Genomic DNA, 13,587 nt, shown 5'->3' with positions numbered 1-13,587 from the left:
TGTTTGAATGATGCAATAGATTCAGAAAATATCAGCCAACTAAATTTGTGTTGCCTTGGAAATTTTTCTTCTTCACAGACTAAAGCAAAAAGTCAAATCTCTTATGGGTCAGGGGTACTGATAAATTAACAGATAAGTCAGGAGCTTTGCTATTCGCTTTCTCATCCAACTTCTCTTGCTGTTGATTGATATTGTGACAAGAAATTTTAAAACAAGTTGCACAAACTACTTAAGCTTTTTAAAACCACACACCATGAAATTTAGTAGTGGCTAGTGCCCTTTATAATTTACAGGTCAGTAAGTTGCATTATTTCACTGTGTTTAGAGTCTCAGTGTTTCTGCTTGGAGAGTTGAGTCGATGGTAGATTACATTTACACTAGTAAATTTTTCTTTTTAGTCATCTTATTTCCTATTTTGTTCTGAATAACTTTATATGCAGAAATATGGATGTGATTTTTATTGTGATTTTTAAAATTGCATTAAAAAGAGCACATAAAGTTATCTTATACCTTGGACAGAAGAATGAATTAAATTTGACTGATTAAATAACTCTGGTTAAAAAAAATTTACATGAACACTAGAAAGAGTTTAGCCCTGATTCACTTCCAGTCTTTAGCTGTAAGAGCATCAAGTTTAACTCTTGATTCAAGTAAGAATGAGGTATAAGTACATGACCTTGACAGCTGCAAGAATATTTTCAGTAACTAGTCTTCTTACACTATATTCAGTATAGAATTTGCTTCAGCTTGATTTCTAGTTCACCTTTCTTCAGCTTAAAAATTTAATATTTTCTAATGTGTTGAGGTTGTTACTGGAGACAGAATGTGTACAGTGCACATATGCATGCAGAGAAATGGGTGAGCTCACAACGAAATCTGTGAAAGAAGAAATTACAGCCAGAGTGCTCTAAAATCCTACCAAGTGTACATTGCAGTCTGAAGTAAATCCTGCAGTGTGTTGGAGTGCATTTCTGTGAGGATGCAGCTGGGGGAGGAGGTCTTCAACCTCTTTCCCTCATCTTTGCTGTGGTTCTTGCTGTAAATCATGTAACTGGAACTGAACGTGTGGTTTATTTCCCAGCCTACTCTTGGTCTGTGCAGCAGTTACAGGAAGACTTGACTGACAAGATGAGTAAATCAAAGCCATAGAGATTTTTCCTGTTTAGACTGTAGTTCAAAAATAGTAACAAAACCAAGAAAAATTATTTCTTGGTATCAGAAAAGTAAAAAAACTGTACCTAGACAATTCTAGGTAAATTTGATTTATTTACTGGTGTAAATATAGGTAAGAGAGAAGTACTGAAGCTGCTAAACAGACAGCTCTGTGACCCATGGGATATGAACTGTATTAGGAAAGGTAACAAACTCTTGTGGGGCCAATTTATTCAATTTAATTTTCCTCAACTGTTTTTCCCTCACGTATATGCCTATATTAATGATTTATCTGAGAAGGAACCTTCTAATTGATGAGAGACATCACAAATGGAAATTAGCCTTACCATACTTTTGCCTGAAAAATTCTGCTTTCTCTGAAATAAAATTTTACCCAAGAGACATTCAAAACTTTGTACATATTTTCCTAGTACATCTTGTTTCATTGGTCGTAGATCCGTGTAAAGAATTTTTTTCTGTGAAGTTGTTTACTGCATGTTTATGGATTACCTGATCCAAAATGGATATGTTTGCACGTTTTTGGATGTGCATCATTGTTGGTCTTGCTGGTGGTGTGCTGACCATTGGACACATGAGCAGCTGGGTTTATTTTTTCTGTCTAAGGGGTGAAGCAAAAGCTGTGGCCCTGCCTTAGTTCCCCTGTGCTGTGTCTTGTTTTGGGAACACCTGCTTGATAGCTTTGGGGACCCTGTTGGATACAGGATGTCCTTCTGGACTGTAGGTTTGCTGCCATCTATGGAGAGCCTGGAGATGGAAATGCATGAACTGAACAGGGGCTCACATAACCTCACTCTGAGAGTGAAAAAGCTTTGTTGGAAAACATCCAGATGTTGGGTAATGACTAATGAAAGGAGCTGACCAAAGCACAGCACAAAAATTTTACTAATTTTAATGAATGGGATCAGGTCTCACTCTGACTGAACCTCAAAGTTCAGTGCTATGAGCACAAGGAGCTGGAGTGAATGAGCATGGCCTTGGCAGTTAGCTCAGTGGTTTTATAAATGCTTGTGATGAGATCCATGAATATTTAGGAACAAGTATTCCAAATGAGAATATTCCCACTGAGAGAGTTAGGAAGAGTTAGCAGGTAGTCATCAATATTTGGAGTAATACTTTGTTCTAGGTAGCAAGGTGTTACAATGTTGGCTGTCACTCCATCTTCACCAAGTTCAGTTATTGCTTTTAAATATCCATCTTCTACCTGTGGCTGTACATATATAGGCTTGTGACACAACATCTAGGAATTAGGACAAATGAGATGCCATTGCCTACCTCACCACTGGGAAGAGGAGTGATAGAATGGCTTGGTGAATATTTGTGTGTTTTAGTTTATGGCCATTGCTCCTTATTCTGTCATTGGGCACCACCAAAAAAGAGCCTGGCACTGTGCTCCTGACACTCTCCAAGATATTTATATGTACTGGCAAGGTCTCCTCTAAGTCTTCTCTTCTCTAAACAGGCCCAGCTCCCACAGTCTCTCCTCATAAGGGATGCTCCAGACCCCTCCTTACCTTTGTGGCACCCCTACTGGACCCCCTCCAGTAGCTCCTTGTCTTTCTTGAACTTTGGAGGCCAGAACTGACAACATTGTATCAAACATGCACCAATTATTGCATTTTTAATTTAGAAAGGTAGACAATAAATTTTTTTTTTGATGCCCTGATATCATGCCTGACTTTGCTTTCCTATTGACTTGATTTCTTGGAGAGAATAGCTTTCTTCATATAAAAGAAAACAAAAAAAAAAAAACAACCCACAAAGGGTGTGCAGGAGAGAGGGACTGAGGGGTGAGGGAAGGGCAGATTATGGCTTTCAGAGAAGATCTAACAGACAGATGTAACTTTTCATCTTCTCTGACCAAAAGCAGTTATAAGAAAAGACCTTGAGTATTGGGATGGATCTTTTTTGTCTGAATCATCATAAGCATTTAATATGGTGTGTTTTTTAAAGGATTTTTTTTTTTGTGGATTTTGAAGGATTTCCAGGGATTTTTTTTAAGGATTAAAATTCTTCTTGTTTAAATTCTTCTTGCTGAACCTTTTAGGTAAAATTAGTAGTGATATCTGATAGTACTCAGTTACTCTGAGTGGTTAGTACCTGTTCTCACAGACAGCAACAGTGCATATAGGTTTTGCCTCGCTTTCCCTTAATTTGGTGAAAGATGAAAAAATTGAGCAAGTGTGCTAATTTGGTGACTCAGTGCTCCTCCAAAATGTCAAAATCCATTTCTCATTTATTAAAAATTCTTTTAGGAAGTTAACTCATGAAAGTGTTGTATTGAAAACTGCCTTTCAGTCATATGCTTTATGTGCAATATGACTAATTTAAAATTACTGTGGTTCCTGTGGTATATTATCTGTGTTTGTATGTGCCATTATGCAGTTTGTTTCCCCGTGTTGTCATTAGTTGGTTTCATTGCTCAATTTAATTTCAATTTTCTTGGCTCATCTGTAAGGCAATAAGTAAATAATGAGTGTTGCTTCATTTTTAAATTTATCTATAAACCAGTTTGTTTTCTTCTGATGATGGATAGGCGGGTAAGTGACAGTTTTGTTACAGCATTGGTATGGCTTGGAAGGGACCTTTAAAGATCATCTATTCCAGCCTCCCTGCAATGGACTCTCCTATGGAATTGAGTACCCTCATGCAAGCACTGAAAATCACTGCTATCCACTGTAGGCTTGCAACTAAATGTCATCCCACTGAAAAAAATGATACATGGATATATCCTGCACATAATTTCCAATAGCCAGATTTACCATTTGGGGGAAAAACCCAACCTCTGTCTCTCTTAATAAAGATACATTCTCAGGATCATCCTGGAACAGAGTGACAATATCTATAAAATCTGCGTGTGACTGCCTGACTCAGAGCTATTACCTTTTGGACAGCTCTAATTATAGTGCTCTGCCAGCTGGTGTTTAGTCAACAGTGCATCTAGGTTACTTTCATAAAAATGTATGATACTTTTCCTTCCTTTCTTGCTCCAATCCATTCCTTTCTTTAAATCAAAGTTAAGTTTGAGATGGTCAATTTTCAAACCTGCTGTTCAAAATAAGAGGATTGTAACATTTTCTGCACAGGAAAAGTCAGCTGTCCCAGCTGTCTGAAGGCTTCAGGTCAAGTTGTGGTGGGTTGATCCTGACTGGACACCTCTCTGATCAAGATGCAATTCTGGCTTAATTTAGTGTAAATTAAATGCATCACATGACTACAGATCACAGCTTTGTGTTGCACAGATAGAGGCAGATGTGGCAGTGACTAATATTTTGCTTCTTGGTAGCCTCCTTTTAATATGAAACTCTATTTGCTATGTAAGTTTGTATTGTCACTGAAGGTTAAAATAAAATTTTTGAAACCTCTGACGCATAGAGGTTTTGGCAGTCTCCATAATGGGGATAGTTGACAGATCTTACTGAAAGTATGAATGAAGAAATACATTATAGCCTTTCTGGTATACTACAATAGACAAGTGAGCCTTTCTCTTTTTCCCCCTTTATTCTAAATTAACATCTAATCCCACATGGAAAAAAGCATTGCTTTCCATGCAGCCTGATGAGCATAATTTTATAATGAGGTTTCATCACAGTGGATATTACTATAATAGTCTATACCATTTTTCCACTACTCTCTCCCCAGCCCTTAGACTCACTGGCCTATATTTTCTGAAATGTCTGGGGACATGAATAGTCTCAGTTTTGGGGTGAAATCTGAGGTCCACTGAGTAGACTTGATTTTTCAAAAGGCCAATTCTTTTGGCTTATATAATAAGGACTTTCCCATTAAAATAGCTAAGAAATTAAGAAATCCAAAAGAAAAGTATTTCCTGCATAAACATAAAGTCTTTTTCCTGTTTGAGTAATTTTCCATTTGCTTGTAGAGCACAGTAGAGGGGTTATGGGTGAGAATAGTCTGGTGTGGTTGGTACAGGAAATAAGGAGATAACTAGATTGCATGTTGGTCAGTTTTATTTTATTCCCTAGATCTGTGAGAACTCATTACCAGTTGCACATCCCTATAGCAGAGTCCTTAACATGCACATGGCCTTCTCCCAGCCCCACTTCTCCATTTGTTTACTGGAGAGAGGTGTGCAGTCTTTAGGTTTTCAAGAATAGTTTAGAGGCAGTTTCCTTGGTGATTTTAAAAAGTGGAGTGGTGCTTGTTAATCAGTATTTTTTATTTTGTTCCAGGTGGGTAAACTGAGAGAAAAAATCCAAGAGGTTAAGCAAGAAAGGGAGCAGGAGCAGCATAAGCACACTGCCTATGTTTCTGAACTGAAAGCCAAGCTCCACGAGGAGAAAATGAAGGAACTTCAGAGTGTCAGAGAGCTACTGATCCGGCAGCATGAGCAGGAGGTGGCAAGAATGGTGAAAATCAAAGATGGTGAAATCCAGCGTTTGCAGTCAACAGTGAATGTCCTGCGGGACGGGGCGGCTGACAAGGTGAAGACGGCGCTGCTGAGCGAGGCAAAGGAGGAGGCTCGCAAGGCGTTCGACGGGGAGCGAATGAAGCTGCAGCAGGAGATCTTGGAGCTGAAATCTGGCAAAAAGCAGCTTGAAGAAGCTCTGAACAACATCATGCAGGCAGATAAAATGAAGGCTGCGGACCTGCGCACGGCTTATCAGTCCCACCAGGATGAGATCAATAGAATAAAGAGGGAGTGTGAGAGGGAGATCCGCAGGCTGGTAAGTTCACTGAGTAATGCTGCTTATTTCAGTTTGTAGCAGGTATTGATGCATTACTGTATGTGCCCATAAACATCAAAGCAGCCTTTGGCAGTGTTATCTTCCATCAGTGCTGATTGCTACAACGGGCCACTCTTTCCACTGTTTCTCCTCCTTACAGCAAAGGTGAACCTTGGCTCCATAGCTTATCCAACACAGTCCAAAGCTTTATGTCCCACCAAATAGAATAAAAGTCAGCCAAGGCTTTTCAGAATGAATTTTCTCAACAGATCAAAGAAATAGACTTTCTCCTTCCTAGTTGCACACTATACTCCTGGTGACCAAAACAAGTCAGGGATTGTTCATTGGACAGTGCAAGAATGCCTTGTGAGATGGCAACATTAAATTCACGTAGAGTTTTATATTTAAATTGGAGGAATCAGTTGTGCTGAAAGACAGTCTCTTTGCTTCTTTTGCATCTTTCTCCAGGTCATTCAATATGAAGCAGTGTTGCCCTTTCAGAATTTCTGTGTTTTTTCTATAGGAGCAGCAAAGTTAGGGCCTGGGACAGCAGGCTTTTTTCACGCTTCATAAACCCTAGGAGTTCAGCACAGATGGCAGACTATGCTGTTTGTATAAAATCAAAATCCAGGCGGTATTTCCTGACAGTGGGTGCCCCAAATTATTCAGCTTTGTAAAATGTAAAGAATCTAAGATGGGCTGTACACAGTAATACATTTAGAGAGGTCTTCATGAAGTGACACTTCTGTTTGGTAACGTGATATTTTCCATATCTATGTATACACCTAATGGTTTATCTGCACAAAGTAGTAGTATGATAGCTATGCAAATAAAATAAAAAAAATACAATAAGCATAATATTTATGTTATGTCAAGTAGTACAGACTTTTAATAGAATGAAACATCAGTTTCCTTAGGAAAATATCTTGTGGGTTTGAATTTGTGCAGAAATGACCTCTTATTTCTTCTATTCATCAGGAAAAATTATGATGAGGACAAGCTACAAACTGTAATATCTATTTAGTGCTGCTGATTTTCTGTCTGTTACAATGAAAGCTTTTAATGCAGTAAATATTTATGCTTTGAATTAATTGGATGCTGATTGAGTCTCAGGGGTATCATTTTGTTCATTAATTAAGACCACTGCAAAGACCGACAATGCAGAGTTTCTGCAAACATAACTTCTTTCATATTCTGTTCTCTATTAGACATGTAAAATTCTAAAATCATGGCTGTGAAATTCAGACAAAGCATTACAGAAGAGAGAAGGTTGATACATTCTGGCATATGTTTTTCTGGAGGACATTTTCTAAATGAATTTAACCTCCTCCAAGAAGGGTTTCAAAGGAAATACTTAACCCTTCACCTTCATGAGTGGAGGTTTTCAGTCTGCTGTTGTGTAAAGGTGATGAAGAAGGTCACTGTTTTCTGTCTGGCACCAAAAAAAATTCTGTGAAGTCATTCAAAATTTTAGTTGCAGCCTTGCTGGGCCTGTGTTACTCAGTACAGCTAAAAAGGTGAATATATTGGCAGCAGAGGAAGCCTGCCACTGGTCTCATGGGCTTTCTTAGGAAATGTTATATCTTCCTCCAAGAGTCTTGTGCTGCCTTCTAGTGCCTCCCTTCCTTTCATATAACGAATTTCAGTTTTTTCCTTAAATTCCATGGTTTGTGGGGTTTTTTTGAAAGAGTTTCTTCCAGGAGTTCTTAGGAATTTAGGTAGTTGCTACTGCACAGGGCAGTCTTTAAATCTGAGATGAGGTGAAAAATACTGCAGGGCTCCTAGATAGGTTCTTTTCCTTTGAGAGAGCGCATGGGATATTTCCCTCTCTCCTCTCCCCTCCACTTAATTAGTTCAAGGGATGCTCGCCTTCGATTTCAGATTAACCCTATCAGCTCTGGATTTGGGGTTCTTTGTTGGTTTGTACCATTCTGTGAGAGTAAATGATCAGGATGTGAAAGGAAGTGTTATTAATATCAGCACAGTTCTGTAACTGAGTTTCAATTAATGTGCTCTTTTGTATGGGTGCAGTGTTTTGTGGCACTATTAAGAAACCAGCATCTTTGGAATTAACGACCTAAATGGGCCAGCCATACTGTAATTCAAATTCAGATAGAGTAATTCAGGATGCAGTCTGATTATCTTGTCAGACTTGGCTGATTTATTTTGCATTTCAGATCACAGATTACTTTTGTGAATGTTTTTCTTACAGATATTGCAGCTAGAAAAAAAAAATCTGTATTTTGCCATTAACTTTAACACTCATGACTAATCTGACTAAAATCTTACAGTTCTTGACTGTTATTAAAAAATAAGTTATGAGAAAGAAAAAAAAGCAAAATCCATTGTCCATGTGTAAATGGATACAATTATATTGACCATATTTTTTAAAAATATGAATAATCAATTTGGGAATTTTGTTTGAAATGAGCCATGAAAAATACCCAACAAACCTCAACATAAACAACACTGGATGGCTAAGGTCCTAGTGCCTAATAAGAAAAAATAAAATATCTATTTGGCAAAACTTATAACACACTTTTTCTGTGTGCAGTAAGAAATTATACTGGAATTTTTCACTTCCTGTAATTGAAAATGTAAAAGTGATATAAATTTTTTCCATTAATTTAAGGAATGCTAATTGCTGTGGATTTTACTCCCCCATCCTCCAAGAAAATGCATTCTTGTTGTATATATGCATCAGCACAATGTGCTGGCAGCTATGAAACCAGAAGTAAAAATAGCTAATTACAAACTGGAGGGACAAATGAAACAGATGTCTTGAAAGTAAAGAGGCACCTTGGAGAATAAGATAAGAAAAAAAGAACAGTTATTATTTATTTTGTTCAGCCCATATTTTCTGAGTAGTTGAGTCTGAACAGTTGTATTGTTCCACAGAATGAAAACTCTGCAAAAGGACACAAAATAGCCATTTTAGCCAATTTTTCTTTGTCCTTGATTAAGCTTGCCATCTAACTGACTGACTTGGTTTGATAATCAGTTTTGCAGTTAGTTTTCATAGGTAATTAAAGTTGCTCTCTTTTGCATGGCAATCCTGAAATAGCCTGCTCACGTTGTTGGGGATCCTGGGAAGCAGCCCAGCCTTGCTCTGCTGCCAGCCCAGGTGGGAAGGAGGCCATGGCCATTGACCATGTCAGTTCAAGGTTTCATTCATTCTGGCACCACTTGGACAGTGGTTGTAAGCAGCCCCTTACATTGCAAGGCAGATTCCTCTAGGTACTGTTTTTGCAGTGGCAAGATTAATGGGCCCTTTGCAGTGCTTGCCTTGGAAAATACATGCAAAAACCCAATCATTAAAAGGATATTGAATTGTGACATCACTGATCTAATTTTTAGTATTGGTTGAACAAGAAAAAATTGAATGTTTTTTTTGTGAACACTTAATATAATATTTAAACTTTGGAATGAACAAATGACCATTGCCCCCTGCATTTTGTGGTGTATGTTTTTGTTTCTTTTACTGGAAATGTCTTTAACACCAAGCCTTTTACTTATTTTCCAGCTAAATACCATTCTACCCTGTTAAAATCTTTACAAACATGGTCTTCCTAAATATTCTTTAACAACTTGGATTGAAGTTAACTGAAAGGCTTCACTTCAATATAAAACAGACCCAATTTTCTTAACCACAAAATCATTAAGATTCCACTGATTGTAGAAGATGCACAATAAAGTTCCTGTTTAAGAGGGCACAGAGTACACAAGATGAATTAAATTTGCATATTTCAATTGTATTGTCAAGTAGCCTTATAAAAATTGTCTAAAGAGCAATGTGACAGTACTGCAGATTCATACTTGCAAGGCAAAAATTCCTTTTGCTGCTAAGAGCATCAAAGTAAAAGAAATTGTTTTCAAATGGTGATTTTTAGAAGTTCCTGATCAGCAGTGATTTATGGAGACAGATGCACTATTTAAGTGTCCCTAATCTCCTTAGTCCAAATTATATTGCTGCATAAATAAAAAACTCTTTCTAGTGTGGATGCTGCTTCTGTCTGGTGTTTCCCAACTAAATATAACGCAGGACATGAAAGAACATAATTCAAACTAATAGATGAAGCAGTTTTTAAAGATAGAAGTCCAGGTAGTTTCACTGAAACTTCTCTTCAAGAGAAAAACCCTGTTATGGAATGAGCTCGTGTATCATTTATATTGATTTTTTAAAACTAGTATTTCAGTTTTTGTGTCTGTGTGTAACACAGCATCTCACATTCTAAGTGAGATGACTTCTAAATAAGAAGACTTCTGAAAAGTTTTTTTTAAGAATTAAGAATTAGGTTGCTCCAGCTTAGGACAGCCCAAAATTTCAACTCACATCCTTCACAAATTCATATTTTCTAACCTTGCACAACTGGTTGTGTTGGCAATATGGTTGTCTGTCTGTCTGTCCTTAGTATGGATTATACTAATACTAATAAGGTGTCTATGTCTTCAGTATGATTTAGCATTGGGAGTATAATACAATCATGGGACATTTAGATGGTGAAGGTGCTCTCCTGGTCCAGTGTCCTGCTTGAAGCAGCACTGCTTTCAAGGTTGATCAGGCTGCTCTGGGCCTCCTCCAGTCCAGTTTGAAAACCTCCCAAGATGGAGTTCAGCAGAGACACCCTGCCCTAAAGCAGGGTGAGATTTCTTTCTTGTTCTTCTTGTTCTTCTGTTGATTGTCACTTTTGTCCTTTTGCCGTGTATCTTGGAGAAGCATGTACTTTGTTCATGGCTGTATTCCCCTTTGGATGAATGGATATCCTGAATAGATATTTGCTGTTTTAACTCATCCTGCCTGCTTCCTTTGGCTGGCTGAGCAAGCCTGGCACCTTCCTCATTCTTTCAATGCTGGATGCTGCAGCCCCATAGTGGTCTTACTGGCCTTCCTCCACTTATATGGCACTTGGGCCAGTTTGCCAATACCTTCTTTTTTGTGCTGGGAGCCCAGAAGTGGCTCTGGTGCTCCTGGTGTAGTTTCCCATATGCATAGTAAAAAGCTAAATCTCTTTTGGTACACCCCTCCTGCTTTGGCCCAGTATCAAGGTAACTTCAGTCATTGCAAGCTCTCACCACTGACCCGTATGGAACTTGCCCTACAGGATGCAAAGATCTTTCCTTTTGTCTTTCTGTTTTTCCTCTTTTCTTTCTTCCCATTGCAAAACTGCCAACTTCAATTGGCATCCAACAGGCACTTGAGTTCTCCCAGGGACATTGTACCTTTCTTAGGCAAACTTTATGACAGCTTCTTGGCTCATTTCTCCAACATGTCAAAAAAGTTCCTCTGAATGGTTTTCCTATCCTCTAGGGTAGTGACAGCATCCCCAAATTTGGGATCATCCACAAATTTGAGCAACAGTGCATTCCATTTCTTCATATGAGCAATTGACATGAATAGTAATAGAAGCAAAAGTTTAATCCTCCACTGAACCCCAAATTACCTACTGATGGGAAGAGTTTTCTAATAGCATTCATGCTCTCCTGTGTTACCATTACTGGGATTTTGCCATTTTGAGGCAGTGGAATTTGTATCTTTATGCTACTTTCATCACTGGGGGCAATGCAGAGACATTTGTCTCTGAAAATTCTGCAGCAGAGGGACAGTTGGCTGTTGGCAGGGGCACTCCCTGCTGGCCTGGGGAGAAGGGTGGAGCCTGGATTTTCTCACTTCACTTGTGCCCTGGCACGTGTGTGTGAGTTTTGACTCCTAAGCAGTCTCGAATGTTGGAAAGCTGAGCTTTGAATCATCCCAGGCAGTCGAGCATGGCTGGGCAGAGCTCAGCGTGCTGCTCCGGCCGCTCCCCCCGCCTGTATTTCACACACAGCTGCTGCTATCAAATGCTAGGCTGCTCCCTGGATTTTGCCATCTGTTTGAGACACGTGTTTCAGCTGCATTCCAAGGCTGAGCTAATCTGCAGCAGAGACCCACCACCTCCAGCTTTGTAGGACTGCAAATAATATTTGGCTTTCTGTCCTCTCAAGATTTATGCTGCTTCTTTTAGGAGCTCGCGGGGCAGCATTACAGCCAGATGTTGTTTTTCCTTAAACCAAGCAGATCTAATGAAAACTTTTTCATAGCGCAGGCTCAGCATTTTTTGTTAGTTCTTAATATTTTCTAAAAAGTTAAGAAGTTCACAAATTTGACTTCTCCTTACAAAATTTGGAACAGTATTAAAAACCCACAACAGTTACATGTGTTGTAGCACATGGACAAAAGAAAAAACTTCCTAAAGTTTGTATTACTTAGTTTTTCTACATTTTAATCTTTTGACTACTTTTTCATTACAGTTCTATTGATGAACACTTGGGATAGGTAATAGGAGAAATCCAGTAGCAGAAGTTGTAATTGGCTTTTGAGAAAGATGTGAGAAACCTCTTATCAGTAAGTTCTGGAATTTTCTGCCCATGTGGTGTTTCTTGTATAATTTACCAAAACTTCTAAAGAGATTTACACACCTCAGAAAAATATGTGGGAAAAGCTACTAAAAGGAGGAAATTATTGACTGTTGGTTTAGAGAAATTACACATGAAATTAAGAATAAATCCTATCCACTTCTGTCTGTGACCCTTGTTATTCCACTGAATGGTTGGCATCTCTTGTCCTTTTTCCCCCTAAGTGTCCCAAATAAGCAGCAAACATTTATTTGAATAGCTGACCATGTCTGCTGTAGGGAATACTATACACAGCTCTGGAATATTTTAATTCTTTTCTCCACATGAGCTTTCAGCTTGGGATATTGTTGTTAGTTCTTAGTGTCCCTTTATAAATATAAAAGATGTTAATTCTTTTTGATTTAATCTTTACCTGCTTTTTTTTTTTTTTTTTGAGTATCATCTTCTTTTAGTTCTTCATAGCAACTAGCAATCCCTCTGTCATGATAGCCCTACTTTCAGTGTCAGGCACTTAGTACAAAGGTTAATCAAATTTCTACTGCAGAAGAGCACTGTAGAATTTTTTTCTGCAGTTGGTAGGAGATAACTTTGACAAGGATGGGTAAAGAGGAAGGTCTTACACTTGGCAATGCAGCAGCTGGCTTTTTCCACTTTGGAAACTGAATATGTCATTGCCTTGATAGATGTGGCTTTTAATTCCCTGGGAATTTCTCTTTCAACTTCATGAGAGACTAAAGTTCCCCAAAGGTCTCTGACTTTCTTTCACTGTAGCCATTGAAGTGTGGCATAATTGGCAGGGGATGCTTTTTCTAATGACTGGCTTGGTTCTCTTTCATGTTTGATAAATATTATTAAAAGACTCATTTCTGCTCATTTCTCTTAGCTGTAAGGGGGCAGATAGATACATGTTCTTAGGAACCTGGGTAATTTTGGCACAGGCTGTAAATGCTATACCTTCATGGACATAATGCAGGTAGTGTCTGTGTTCAGCAACCAACATTTGACAGCACAAAACCCCTGAAGAAATGATATTTAAAAAGCTTTAATTTTAACCAAGAGCTCCAGAGTTCCTTATGCTACTCAAGGTGATTTCTCAGTAATTTGCCTCTTCAGCTGCTTGTGAATGATCTTATTTTCTTTAAATCCTCTTTCAGAGGATATTTCGGCTACTTTTCTTCTCAAGGCCTATAATTGAAAATACGTTCTAACCTCATGTTGCTCCACTGTCTTCCTACCACAGACTTTTTGCACTGACTTGTACCACCCTTAAATGCATAAAGAAAAATAATCACTCTTCTAAAGTACTTTAAAATCCATGCAAAAGAGAATATAAAAG

The 13,587-nt window shown here is 38.3% G+C and overlaps 1 protein-coding gene across 1 annotated transcript in view; it reads left to right on the top strand.

Moving 5' to 3' along the window:
• JAKMIP1 (janus kinase and microtubule interacting protein 1) overlaps window positions 1-13,587 on the top strand; it is a 140,681-nt gene that overhangs the window by 60,918 nt on the left and 66,176 nt on the right. The window contains exon 4 of the mRNA XM_059845201.1: window positions 5,364-5,858. Within this exon, the coding sequence (XP_059701184.1) occupies window positions 5,364-5,858 (495 nt within the window). The remainder of the gene's footprint in view (window positions 1-5,363; window positions 5,859-13,587) is intronic.

The sequence above is a fragment of the Haemorhous mexicanus genome, chromosome 4, assembly GCF_027477595.1.
Source record: "Haemorhous mexicanus isolate bHaeMex1 chromosome 4, bHaeMex1.pri, whole genome shotgun sequence".
Lineage (NCBI taxonomy): Eukaryota > Metazoa > Chordata > Aves > Passeriformes > Fringillidae > Haemorhous > Haemorhous mexicanus.
Note: the sequence above shows the minus strand (reverse complement) of the source record. Positions and strands in the feature narration are given on the sequence as shown.